General features: G+C 56.3%; 1 protein-coding gene across 14 annotated transcripts in view; it reads right to left on the minus strand.

Moving 5' to 3' along the window:
• Nucleotides 1-287: 287 nt before the first annotated feature.
• The window catches only part of CUX2 (cut like homeobox 2), a 232590-nt gene continuing 219194 nt past the window's right edge, over nucleotides 288-13683 (minus strand). For 13 of the 14 annotated variants that reach the window (XM_079149488.1, XM_079149489.1, XM_079149491.1 and 10 more), the window contains 6 exons: nucleotides 12488-13272; nucleotides 11740-11899; nucleotides 8756-9025; nucleotides 7456-7644; nucleotides 6291-6564; nucleotides 997-4617 (listed from right to left, as the gene is read on the minus strand). In XM_079149488.1, coding sequence (XP_079005614.1) covers nucleotides 3828-4617; nucleotides 6291-6564; nucleotides 7456-7644; nucleotides 8756-9025; nucleotides 11740-11899; nucleotides 12488-13272 — 2468 coding nt within the window. In that variant the 3' untranslated portion in view covers nucleotides 997-3827. Of the gene's footprint in view, nucleotides 711-996; nucleotides 4618-6290; nucleotides 6565-7455; nucleotides 7645-8755; nucleotides 9026-11739; nucleotides 11900-12487; nucleotides 13273-13683 lie in introns of those variants that run through there. The other variant, XM_079149484.1, reaches the window with a different exon arrangement.

Raw genomic sequence — 13683 nt, forward strand, 5'->3', positions numbered from 1 at the left:
ACACCCTTGCCCCCACATTCCAGCCTCCTTTGGACTTCACCCCTTCTTGCCTCTGTCCCATCTCCTGCTGGTGTTCCCTCCTCAGGAAGGCTTCCTGGGCCTCACTCCCTCTGCTCTCAGGTCTTGTATTTCCCCATCAAGCCCTGAGCACACAGCAGGCACTCAGTAAATACTCAGCAGATGAATGAGCAGTTGCCACATTGCCCCTAGCTCGGCTCTCTGCTCCCCTCTGCCTGGGCTGGCTGAGTCGCCCAGGCTGTCCTGAACTTGTGATCCTCCTGCCTCAGCCTCCTGAGTCTCTGGGGTTACAGGACGCCATGTGCCTGCCCGCTTTCTGACTTCGAGTTTCTCAAGAGCTGAGAACTCAAGATTCAAACAGTTCCCTGGCAGTTCAGGTTCTACAACCACTTTGAGCCTTTGCAACAGCTTTGTGGGAAGGTGTCGATACTGTCACCGACCCCCCTCGCAGCTGGGGAAGTGTGGGATTTGGGCATGCGCCTGAGGTGGCGCAGCTCTGAGAGGCACAGCTGGGGCTGAAACCAGGCAGGCTGGCTCCCCAGCTGAGGAGAGCCTGGGCTCACCTGAAACGTCACCCCTCATGACGGCTCTGATGGGTCTTGGCCCCCAGTTCTCCCGGCCCCGTGTCCCGTGGTGGGGTGTCCAGGCATCTCGAGGAGCTGACCTGCTGGGCTCGCAGTGAGTTCTCCTAGCTGGGGTGGGGAGACAACCACTAGTCACATCTAAGGTGCCATGTGGCTTTGGCTCATGGGTGAATCATGTTTAGTACCACTTCAGGGCTCTCTTGACACTACTGTTTACACACACAAAACCCATTCTGTAGCCCATCAGTGGACAGAAGGAACCTGCCCACTCCCAGTGACAGCTGTGCACCCATTCTGTGCGTGTCTCATGCTCTGGGCTCATTCCTCAGGATGACCTCTGGTTGGTCTGGTTGGTCTGAAATGGGTGATACACCCATTTCATTGATGAGGAAACCTGAGGCCCCGGTTACACAGCAGGGAAGAGTTTGAGGCTGGGGGCACCAACCACCCCTATACTTCCCTGAAGTGGGAAACACTTATCAACTGACTGGTCTGAAGCCACAGCCTGGGGCCACTGATCTGGGGGCAAGGTATGACCTTGACTCCTTGGTACCAGGGCCCAGAGTCTAACAAACCAGCTTCCTCTCCGCTGCACGTGTGGGAAAGCTCTTCCCTCTTCCTTCAGGGCAGGGGGAGGCCAAAGCACAGTCGCCAACCCGGGTGCCACAGGGCCCAAGTGGAGACGGGTCACAGGCATGTGCCCCTTACAGGGAGGGCCGCTCCTCAGCTGGCTGCTGTCACCTTAGAAGGTGGCCCAGTGTGGCGGATACCAGGGGTCTCAGGAGAAGCTGGCATTTGCCGGCTTCCCAGGAATGCCTGTGCCCACACCAGAGGGGTCGCTTCCTGGGTGTGGCCGTGGTTCAGGTTGGGAAATGGGGTCACCCTGCTGAAGCACCACCTCTGGGAGCCTGCCCTGGCACCCGGCTTTCCGAAGGATCTGGACACACATCTTGTCTACAGATGGGAAGATGGATGAGCTGGTAGTCGCGATTTCTAAGTGACATGCCCTCCTAGTTTAATATCGGCACCCAACTCAAAAACTAGTTTTTAAAAATAAATAAGTTTTGCAAAGGACTTCTGAGGGCCTGTCCAGACCCCCAGTGTTCTCCCCCAGCTCCAGAACAAAGAAGCAGGACACCCGGAATTATTATACAATTCTGTATTTAGCGACTCGTTTACAGAATGTGTTCCTTTTTTTTTAAAATTTTAAACAAAGTTCATCGATCTCTCATAGAAACAGTTTTGTGGGTTCTGTGTATTTGTTGTTGTTGTTGTTTTACCGTTGCAGGACATGAAATGGACGAAGCTGTTCACGGGTCTGCCAGCTTTAAGTACAACAGGATTTCTGTGTTCAAAAGACTAGACTAAGTGCTTCATCAAATCCTGTCACACTAAAGCCAACGTGAGTCCTTTAAGGTTGGAGTCCTGGATTTCAACGTCGTGTTGGTTTCGAGAGTAAAAAGTGGTGTTTCCCCAGTGTCTAATGCAGCAGGGCGGTGGCGGCTAAAAGATGTTCTGTTTGTCCAGGTTGGAGTACTCTGAAAATTGGTCACTGTTTCCTATTGTCAAAATATAAAAATACCTTCATCTGGATAAAAATGTATACAGTGGAAAACTCTTCAGTGCATAGCCTGTGGTGCGGAGGACGAGGCCCTCCTTCGGGTGTGCTGACGCTGCCTGGCGTGGAGGCTGCAGCTGGGCTGGGTGCACGAGAGTTGGGATTTGAGACGGTCTTTGTGTGTCCCTTTCTGGCCGCTGGGTTTTGCCTGTGGTCTCGAAATGCCAGCACAGCTGCCCGCCATCTCTCCCCCTGCACTGGACTGGCTCCGGTTGGTCACCTTTTCATCACCATTCCATGGAGTAGCCCAATTCGGCCTTGCCATGGTTTGAAAAATGTAAAGAAATAAAAAGGAGAGCTTAAGCAGCGCAGGGTGGCTGCCACCTCCCAGTGGGGCGCCCTCCCAGACGCGTGAGGAAACGCTGAAGAAAGTGCTCCTCCGAGTCGCGGGCTGTCTTTGCTCTCCCGTGGCCATGTGCTGGAAAGAAGGGGGGACGTGGCAACTGGGGTTCGTGGACATGCTGTTGTGAACTTGGCCTCCAGGGGAAGCACGGGGGTCAACTTGAGAAGGTGGTGATCAGGGCACAGGGGTCTTGTTTGATGAGCCCACTTTTTGGCGCTGGTTGCTGGGCTTCACTGCGAGTGGGATGAGTGCACTGTCCCTCTAAAGCACAGGAGGGAAGATGGCGGCCAGTCTCTGGAATGCCCCGTGGGGAAACTTGCTGGGTGTGCCATGATTCAGGCTGGGAACTGGGTCGCTCGGGCGCAAGCACCACCCTTTGAGCACCTGCCCTGACACCCAACCTTTGGAAGGATCTGGAAACACATCTTGTCTGCAGACGGGCAAGATGGTTTCTAGCTAGGGCGCGTGACAGTTTGCTCTGTGCCATGCTACCTCTCGTCTAGGATGCTGGGCCAGGGACCGCATCTCTATGACATTTACAACAGCACGGGACAACCCGTGTTATCAGGGTTGCAAAAAGACCACCAGGAGGGAACACGTCCTCAGCCGCACTGAGGTTTCCTTTAGAGTCTTCTGGACTTTCTCCCTTCAGCACGGCTTCTGGACGGGCAACGGCAACGTGCCGGTCTCACAGACAGGCGTGGGGAAACCGTGGTCAAAGGCTATCTGAATCTGGTCAGTCTTGTAGTGTTAGTGATGGCTTTGAACAATCGTCTTCTTTTAATCTCATCTAGTGGCAAAAAACGACACGACTTCCGTGTATACTTCGCAACAGTCGTGATAGCATCCTGATTTCATAACTCTCTGTAATATCAAAACAGCACTGGCTGGGAATAAATTCCAAAGGATCCTTTATTAAAATATCTAAAAGAGGTCTATAAATATTTCTTTATTTTTCTAAAAGTTTGGAGTTCTCAGGAGAAAATGAGGCGCTGTTTTGCTCCTGCCTCTTGCAGGGGGGCCAGGGTGGGGAAGAACAGCAGGCTCCTAAGCGCCCTGCTGCAGGGAGGCCAAGAGGACGAGGCCATGGCATCCGCCCCACCTGCCCACTTGCAACTTCAGGGAATAGGATCACAACAAAAAACGTAAATGGCATAACACTGCTGTCCACGCTTGGGTGGCCGCGTGCCCCCCCTTGGCCCCACCCCATCTGGGACAGCGAGCGAGAGGAGGAAGGGGGCTGGGCACCCCCTCACCCCTGCCTTCAGAATTCCCACTCCAGGGCCTCCTCCCGGTTAGCAGCCCTCTCTAGCCGGTAGATGATGCTGTTCAAGTTGGCCATCTTCTCGTGCCGCCGCTGCAGATTGGGGTTCACCTTGGTGCTGGGGTGCAAGGCCCCAGCTGTGTCAGCAGTGGGGCTGGCACTCGGCACTTTGGCATGGAGGGCGCCAGGTGGGGATGGGGAGATGGGGGCAGAGGAGGAGGGGACAGGTGACACGGACATCATGAGGCCCGGAGAGGAGGCGGCTGAGGGCGAGTTCAGTGACACCTCCAGGCTGCAGCGTGAGGACTCCGAGGCTGACTTAAAACTTACAGGGTCCGAGTGAAGCCGCCCCTCAGCCTCACCCTCCTGGGGGGGATGTAGTGAGGTGCAGTCTGAGGTGTTTCCGTCTGAAAGAAGGGGCTCTGGGGCCACTGTGGGGAGTCCGTCATTACTCAGAGAGTCAGGGTGCTCCTCCTTGGGGGGACGCTGGCCTTCCTCTGGCTCCCCTGGGTCCTGGGGCTGGCTGCCCACCTCCTCCTCACTCTGCTCCTGCTTGATCCTCACGTGGGCCCTGTCGGGGGCAGTCAGGGGCATGGTGCTCTCCTCAGAGCCCCCCTGAAGCTCCAGTTCCTTCACGGTGGGCTTCTGATCCTCAGCTTCTGAGTCGGGGCTCTGCAGAGCAGGATCCGGCTGAGAGTGGCCAGGTGGTAGGACGCCAGGACCCCCACTTGGGTCAAGGTCTGGCTCGTCCTGGGTTCCCTCCACCAACATCTCCCGGCGCATCCGGGACCTGGGGCAGAGAGGGTGGTGAGCCTGGGGCTGGACAGGGGACCCCTGAACTCTGGACTCAGTCTGCATGAGCAGCACTTCGGCCCTACCAGTGGCCCTGGGGACTCCTAGATCTAAAGCAGGGCCTCCTCTGTGATTTTTCTCAACGTCCTGTTGTATACCTTTCCCAGAGTTCACTGCAGTTTATGATATGTTAATGTGAGCGTCTGCTGGCCTGCAAGATGCTGAGGGCAAGGATTCTGTCTAGTTCTCTGCAGTGCCTGGTACAGAGTAGGTGCTCAACAAACATTTACCAGATGAAATACTCTGTTCTCCTGCAACAGTAACTCTGAGACTTCTTTCTTTTAGGAGTAGAATCTGTTCCTTGGTGCAGACTCCTATTCTTCCTTCAGAACCCAGTTCAATTACTTCTTCTTGTAAAGTATTTCCCAGGAAGAATTCCCTTTCCCTATGTCCTTGATTCCTCCTTTTCCTACAGCATTTATTGGGTTGTAGTAAAGTGATTGGGTTCATGGTCATAAGCTCCTGAGGGCAGGATGGCTTTGACCCTGTTTCTAATCCTGGTCATGCTGGGCAGTGATGGGTGCTCAGTCCCATGGGAATCAGAGGGGAGAAGATGTTCCCACATCACTTAGGGAAGGAAGGAGTGGGAGAAGTCTGTAAGGACCTATCTCATTCATTACTTGGCAGGCTCTGGTCTGAGTCAGATAATACACAATATTTAAAATATTTCTACCCAAAGTTATTTCATTTGACCATAATTAAGTATCGTGGGATAGGTAGTAGGTTCCTCATCTGTAAAATCAGGACAAGACTCAGAGAGGTAAAGTGACTTGCCAAGGCCACACAGCCCAGGTCTGTGTGATGCCGAAGTCCAGGCTGAGATTGAATGCCCCTCCCCATCTCCTTTTTCTCCTTCTTCCCTGGGGAGATGAGACCTCTCCACCTGTGGAATGGATGAGTGGACTCTCTCTGGCACCACACGGGCACTGATGATGCTTTTTGCTTAGGGGCCCCCGCAATCCTGCCATGAGCCTGCTCCCAGGGTCTCTTCCCGGGCTCAGGAAGAACCTCTGCAGTCTCTGTGGAGCCAGCTTGGGAATGACCCCCCAAAAGTCCCGTCTCCTAGAGGTCAGTGACTCCCAAGAGCAGGGGCTGGTGAGTGTGAAGGGTCGTGGAGAGAAGTGACTGCAGAAGAGGAAGCTCCATCCCAAGGACCCCAAGCAGGTGGCCCCAAGAAGGGACCAGGGGACTTCCTTCAGCCTCAGGAGCGGAAGGACCCGAGTCCAGTGGTTGCAAGAGCGTCTCAGGCCTGGGCCGCAAGTCCTGTTCCTCGTGCCTTCTTGGGGGCGGACGCAGAGCAAGATGGGTAGAATAATAATGGCAGTGAGAGCAACGACATCAATACATGTCTACCACTAACTATGCTCCAGGTATGTCACATAAGCACGCTGGGTCAGTCTCGGGACAATGCTGTGGCGTGGATGTTGCTACTGTCCCTTTTGTATAGGTCAGAAGACTGAGGCTGAGGGGAGGCAAGTGAATGCCCAGGGTCCTGCAGTTGGAGGGACAGAGTTGGGCTCTACTCGGGCACATCTGGGTCATGATCTCCCCGGCCCACAGAGGCCCTGGCATTGGGAGGGGTCTGCCCCACCCGCCTGCCCAGGTTCCCACCTGTAGTTGTGGAACCAGTTGATGACGGTGTTGGTCTTCAGGTTGAGCTGGAAGGACAGCAGCTCGATGGTCTGCTGGGAGGGGTAGGGCTCTAGCTGGTAAGCCTTCCTCAGCGCCTCCTTCTCCTCGGGTGCCAGCACCACGCGGGGCTTCTTGATCTGAAGGAGGCTCAGGTCCTGGGGCTGCAGGCAGGGGCTGGGGCACTCGGAGCGTGTGGCTGGAGACTCACTGTCCGAGCCAGTGCTGATGAGGCCGTAACGGCGTTTCAGGTAGGCTGGGCCGGGGTGGGGGGGGAGGGAGGCTGAGGGGCCACTGCCACGGCTGTCAGCCCCCAGGGACAGCAGTGATCAGCCAGCCCTGCTCAGAGCCCTTTGAGCTGTGAACTCTGGGACCTGCCACCTGGTGTCCTTCGACTTATCCTGATTTGTCCACCTCCTCCCCACCTCTCTGTGGAGATGCTGGCCTGAGTAGGTCGGACCCCAGTCGCACTGGTTTCTAAAGTCAGGTCACCTGAGCAGAAGGCTTAGCAGGATGCCTCACACACAGGAAGTTGTGAGGCCTCACTGAGTTTCAGAGCAGTCTAAATGAACCCCCTTACTGCCGGGTGCACCTGGAACCCCAGTTGTCAAAATGCAAAAAAAACCAAACCAAGCCAAACCAAATCAAACCCAACCCAACGAAAAGGGCACTGCTGTCGTTCGCATCTGGAATGTCCCCAAGGCCCGCTCAGATCAGCTCAGCTCAGCTCAGCTGGGCGCTACGGGAAGCGGTGGGATCTTTAACCGTGGGGCCTGGTGGGAGGCCTTCAGGTCACTGTGGTGTGCCCTCTAAGGGGACTGGAGACTCTGGTCTACTCTTCTTTTTTGCTGGGTGGGTTCCGTCTGCGCAAGGGGCAGCACAGGGAGCGGAGGCAGGGCCGGGAGTGCTGGGGAAGGCTGCCGGGGCTGGCGAGTGCCCTGGAGCAGCTGCCGTGAGGGCGCCAGGAGCCCGGGCAGGGTTTCCCAGGAGAGGCAGATGCTCAGGCGCGCCCACTGTGCTGTCCTTTGGACTGTACGTTTCATGTCAGCTCCCCCCAGGCTGAGCCTGGGCTTATCTGGGTGCAGCCAGGCAGGCTCCAAAGGAAGACAGGCCAGCCCCCCTGGGCCCGCCCCTGCCCAGCTCTTACCTTTCTTCTCCAGCTTCTTCATGTCCCTCAGCTTGTCCACGTTGTGGGGGTCACTGAGCCATAGCTGCATGCGGACAAAGGGCTCCCTCCCCTTCAGGCTCAGCTTGTGCCAGGGTTTGGGCCGGGACAGCAGGTCAGACACAGAACCCTGGGTCAGGCCCAGGATGCTCTCTCCAAACAGCCGCTGCCCTGGGGACAGGGGAGGAAGGGAGCCTGTTACTGGAGGCTGGGCAGAGACCTGCTTCCAGGAGAGGCAGGAATAGGCCAGAGCCACAGGCAAGCCAAGCTGTCTCCACTCACTCAGGAGGGAAGCCTGAGACCTGAGGCCCCTCACCCAGTGACGCTGATGGGGGATCATCCTCTGATCCAGCAACCCCACCCCTGGGATTCAGCATAAAGGTGCACACTGGCTGACTTTCCTGTGCGAGGTGCTGAGCTCTGAACCCATGGCCTGTGCATGCCAGGCTCACAATCCACCTCTGCACACCACCTGTGGCTCTTACTTATTTAGTTTTTTTCCCAGTACTAGGGAGGAACCTGGGGGTGCTTAACCACTGAGCCACATCTCCAGCTCCCACCTTCTGAAAAAAAAAATTTTTTAGTTGTGGATGGACACAATACCTTTACTTTATCTATTTATTTGGCTCCCCAGTCCTTTTTATATTTTATTTAGAGACAGGGTCTAAGTTGCTTAGCACCTTGCTAAATTGCTGAGGCTGGCTTTGAACTTGTAATCCTCCTGCCTCAGCCTCCTGAGCTGCTGGGATTCTATGCGTGTGCCACTGTGCCCGAGTGTTTACTTTTTAACTTATTTTAATAAATGTACCATTTGGCATTTTAAAGCGATGAATAAGACCTATTTTCACAACAGGAAATGTAGTGAAAACTTGGGGTTTACAGATATTCCTCGGGGAGGGGGAGTGTATAATGTGCATCTAAGACTCAGAAGAGTGTGTGATCCAGGAAAGGAAAGATCCCTAGAACAGATGTCCCTGTCTTGTGCCCCAGATCGCAAGTTTTGGCCCTGGATGAGGACCATGCTAGAGTCTCACGGCGACTTGGTTCTTTGAACCCCCAGAAAAAAGTTTTCTGGAGTGCGGGCTAAGAATTCCAGGTGGTTTAGACCTGCCTTCACCTGCTGCAGGGACACAGGTCAGTTGAGAGGCCTGGAGTGGGGTCCTGCATGCCCAGGGCTGGCAGTACCTCCAGCTGGCCCAAGACCCTAGGTTCTCACCGTGGACACTTCTTCTTGAGGCCACCCAGGGCAGGGGGCAGCAACCCTGGTTCCAGCCACCCGTACCTAGGTTGTTGTCTGTGAGGACCTCCTTGACCCTCTTGGTGATGGAGTAAGTGTCCAGCTCTGGGGACATGGCCACAATCTCCTGGATGCCTCCGGCGGCCTGGCTGCCTGTGTGCATCTTTCCACCTAGTGAGGAGCCAGAGCGGCCGTCCGGCTGCTGGTTCTCCTTGCTGCTCTCCAGCGACAGGCTCAAGGACTCCTGGGAGCTCTTCTCAGGCTCTGTGGGGCTTGGGGGTGGTGATGGTGAGGACCGCAGCTCGGGAGGGCTGGCTGTGGGCCACAAAGAGACAGAGGCAGTCACTGTCATCTGGCATGCACACACACAGCCTGGGCAGGCTCGAGCTTGGCAATAATCCATTTTGCCACCAACCAACCGTGTCCCAAGGGGGCCTCCGTAGGATGCTCACCAGGTGTCCCAGCATCTCCCCACAGTATTAAGTACAAAGGGAGAAGAACCACAGAGGCGAGGTTCTAGGGACACCCCGAAACCAAGTTTCCAGAGGCAGCAGCCACTGTGTCTCCACCTGGCACACCGCGAGGGACGCAGCGTCACTTCTGGGAGACTCACGCTATGCACGGGGCCTCGACCTAACAGCCAGGAGACACCCAAACTCAGATGGTCACAAGGTGCCTCGCCTCTAGCCTTTAGCAATGTCACACTGCCAAAGAAAGAGGCAGAACTGTCCAGATGACAGAACATGACAACTAAATACAAGTGCGCTGAACTTAATCCTGGAAAGGGGAAGTGTGTGTGTGTGTGTGTGCGCGCGTGTGTGCGCGCGCGCGTGTGTGGTTTAAAATTTATACTTATATTACACACTCACATATGACACATTTACATATACATATAAATGATATAATAGGAACAAGTGGAGAAACTCAATTATGGATAGTCAGTTATGTACCATGAATCATGGTAAAGTTTCATTTTTTCCCTCTCAGTACCAGGGACTGAACCTGGAGGTGCTTTGCCACTGAGCTATATCCACAGACCTTTTAAAATTTCATTTGAGACAAAATCTTGCTAAGTTCCCAAGGTTGGCCTGATCCTCCTGCCTCAGCCTCCCCAGACACTGTGATTACAGGCCACTGATTATGTGCCACTGATGCCCAGTGTAAAGTTTCATTTCTCTATTTTTTTGGAAATACAGTTGGCTTCTAATATCCTTGGGTTTGGCATCCGTGGATTCAACCAATACTGATCAAAAATATTTTTTAAAAATGTTGTGTCTAACCGCCTGATGTGGTGGTGCATGCCTCAGGCTCAGGAGGCTGAGGCAGGAGGATCTTGAGTTCAAAGCCAGCCTCAGCAGCAGGCGAGGTGCTAAGCAGCTCAGTGAGACCCTGTTTCTAAATAAAATACAGAATAGGGCTGGGGATGTGACTCAGTGGTTGAGTGCCCCTGAGTTCAATCCCTGGTTACCCCCCCCCCGCAAAAAAAAGTTGTGTCTATACTGAGCAAGTACAGACTTTGTCACGAGTCCCTAAATACTACAATTCCATATTTACTGCATTGTATCAGGTACTGCAAGTCACCTAGGGATGATTTCAGGCACACGAGAGGCTGTACAAGGGTGTATGGGAACACGTCAGCATTTCACATGTGGGACTTGGCACCTCTGCACTTTGGCATCCCTGGGGACAACAGCACTTGCTCAGGTGTGAGGGGTGAGCCATTGAACTCCTAAATGAACAGAAAGTGCGCACGCGGCTCTTGTGGTTGGGCTGCCTGGTGGAGTGTGCAGGAGCTCACGGCTCTGCCTGGCTCTTCTGTACATTAGGAGGGTCCAGCGAAGGGTTAAACCACAACAGAAGGAAGTGGGCAGTGATCCGCAAGATGGATCACCAGAGAACAGCCGAATGGAACCGGGGGAGCCCTGCAGCAACCGTAGGTAACACAGGGCTGGGGACGTGGCTTGGGAGCACCTACGCAGCAGGTCGAGCCTCGGGTTCCATTCAGCACCACACGCGCACATGGTGATACCGTGATGAGAAGATGTCCCTGGCACCCGCGGACATGCGGAGGCTAGTTTGTGTTGGTGCTGGATGGAGGCCGGGACTCGTGTGTGCCAGGGAGGCTCTCTATCACTGAGTGACAGCCCCAGCCCTCCCTTCTTGTTTGCAAAACGTGAAAAAGCAACAGTTCTGCCCAAACCCTTCCTCCCTGCCTCCTCCTGCCCGGGCCTGCCCAGTGTGGGGCTGCCTCCGTGTGCTCAGGGGCTGTGGCTTCAGGACGACTGGTGTGCTCCTGTCCTGCGGGCCTTCCCAGCTGAAGTAAGCACAGTCACCTGGAACTTGGGCTCTTGGCACGTGACATTCTGTTTCTAGTCTGCATTCCTGTGGAGAGGAACCTAAGCCAAGGTCTCGTCCTGTCTACTGGTCCCCACTTACAGGCGGGGAGACTGAGGCTGAGCTCAGTGGGCAGGGCGGCTGTCTCATCCTATAGCCACGTGCCCTCATCCCAGTGCAGGTCCTGGGTGGGCCACTGACCCTGGCCCAGCAGACCAGCCCTCTGGCCATCAGGGCAGGAGGGAGCTCGCTCCGCACTCCTGGGCTGACTTGGGGCAACTCTCAGCCTCGCTTTCCTGCCCCGCAAGGCTCGGACTCTCCCCTGCACGCCATCATGAGGGAGCGGGGGAGGGGCCGAGACCCTGTGCTGAGGACCCTGAGGCTGCGCGCTGGGTCTTCCAGGAAGAGCCGAGGTCAACAGCCATTCCGGACTCAGAGGGGAAGGTGGGGTGTGGCAGGTGAAATATTCTCTGCCTGTTCCAGCGCTGGGCACCCCGCACCCCCTAGAGGGGTAAGATAGACAGGCTTGGAGCCTCACATGGGTGGAGGAGCACGGTTCTGGGGGGAAGATGAGGGACAGGGAGGCCGCCAGAAGCACATGTAGTCTCAGGGTGCAGTCGGGGTGGGGCGCAGAGGTTAGTGTGGCGGCCCTGCCGCCTTGGGGCCAGCAGCGCCCCAAGAGGGCCTACACTCACCTTGGGAGGCACTGGGCTGCTGGCCCACAGCCTGGCCCAGCTGGTCTGAGAGCCACAGCTGCATGCGGATGAAGGGCTCCCGCCCCTTCTGTGTTAGCTTGCTCCATGGCTTCGGCCGGGACAGCATATCACTCACGCTGCCCTGTGACAGGCCCAGCACCTGTGGTGGGCGAGGCAGGCAGGGTAGGTCAGCAGGCCCTGGACACCGCCATCCTGGGCTGTCCCCAAGGCCTTGGGTGCATCTCCAGGGGCCTGTTGGGTGCCTGCGCGGTGCCCCCCACTTTCCTGAGAAAACTGTGTGAAAATCCAATCCTGGCCTCCTCCCCACCCCAGGCCTTCCTGTGCCTCCCTCTTAGGTCACTTCTCCCTCCTTTGAGCTTGCTGGCACTGCACGGACACATCAACCAGGACCCTGGAGACCCTGACTGTCTGAGCCTTAGCCCTTCACCGACTGGGCCACAGGAGGTGCAGAGGGCCTTAGGGGAGGGGAGGGGAGTGGATTCTGGTGGCCTGGGAAGAGTCGACTGTTTCAGCGACCACAGGACTGCCACAGCGGTGCCACGGCCCTCCTTCAGTGAGCCCAGGGACAGCCGGGTCCTGGACACAGGGCTAGACGTGTGGGCGTGTGAGATTCTGCTGGGGCTGGACTCCTGCCTCTCAGGCCACCTTGTGGACCAGGGCCTGGGGCTGAGGCCTGAGAGGCTCTCCCTCCTGGGCCCCAGGGCCTTCCAGAGCCCACTGCCTTCACCTTCTCCCCAAAGATCCTCTGGCAGATCCCATTCTTGGCCAGCTTCTCCTTGACCTGGCGCGTCAGCTCCAGCGTGTCCACCTCACGGTACATGTACAGCTCGTACTGCTCGGGTGTCAGGGGCGGCACGGTGGGCTTCAGGGTGCGTGGCACATAGGCTGGGTAGTAGGCCAGCCGCCCGCCACTGCCCACCTCGGGTGCACCCCCTTCTGCCTTCAGTTCGCTGACCCTGGGGGACTCATCCTCGCCCCCAGCTGCCTCGTCCTCAGGGGCAGCGGGGGCCTCGTCTCCACGGGGCCAGGCCCGCCCATTGGGTTGGCCAGAGTAGCTGGAGGAGGAGGACAGTGAGGGCGAGACAGAGGCGTAGGGGCGGCTGAGCAGGCCGCGGTCGGAGGCCCAGTGGTGATCGAAGTAGCCAGCATCGCCAATCTCCGACTTGACCTTCCGGATGATGCTCTGCACGAAGGCCGCGGGAGACAGGACTGTGAGGGACGTCTGTGTGGCACTGCTGCTGGTCCCCCCGCTTCCACCTCCAGTGCCGTCTTCCTGCTTGACATAGGCCGGGGCCCCGTTCTGGCTCACAGCTGCCAGCGAAGGCCGCTCTGGGGGAGATGGGGGCACCGCGCGGCCCCGCGGCCCGGCCTCCATTTCCAGCAGGGCCTGCTGCTGGGCCTGCATCTCACGGCGAGCTTGCTCCAGGATGTTCTTGATGGCGTCTTCTGAGGTGCTGGTGGAGGCTGTGCCGTTGGTGATGCTCAATGGGGCTGCCGAAGTCTTGGGTTCGCCTGCGGGGAAGAGGGCAGGGCAGCTCAGGGCCCATCATCAGGGCTCCGTTTGAAGGCAGGATGTTTAGAGCGTCAGAATTCATACCATAAACACATGGAGCCACCCTCTGCTCAGCAGCTGGGGATTAGTTAAGGTATGGTCCACCTGTGTGGCAGGCTATCAGGCAGCCATTAAAAATCAGGTTGACAGGGCCAGGGCTGTGGCTCCGTGGTACAGTGCTTGCCTAGCATGTGAGGTTCTGGGTTTTATTCTAAGCACCACATATAAATAAGTAAAATAAAGGTCCATTGACAACTACAAAAAAAAAAAAAAAAAATCAGGTTGACAGCTGGGATGTGGCTGAGTGGTAGGTTTCTCCCAGCACCACAAAACAAACAAAAGTCAAGGGTGACAGATTTTAGCATATGTGG

The sequence above is a fragment of the Sciurus vulgaris genome, assembly GCF_902686455.1.
Source record: "Sciurus vulgaris genome assembly, chromosome: 8".
Classification (NCBI taxonomy): Eukaryota; Metazoa; Chordata; class Mammalia; order Rodentia; family Sciuridae; genus Sciurus; species Sciurus vulgaris.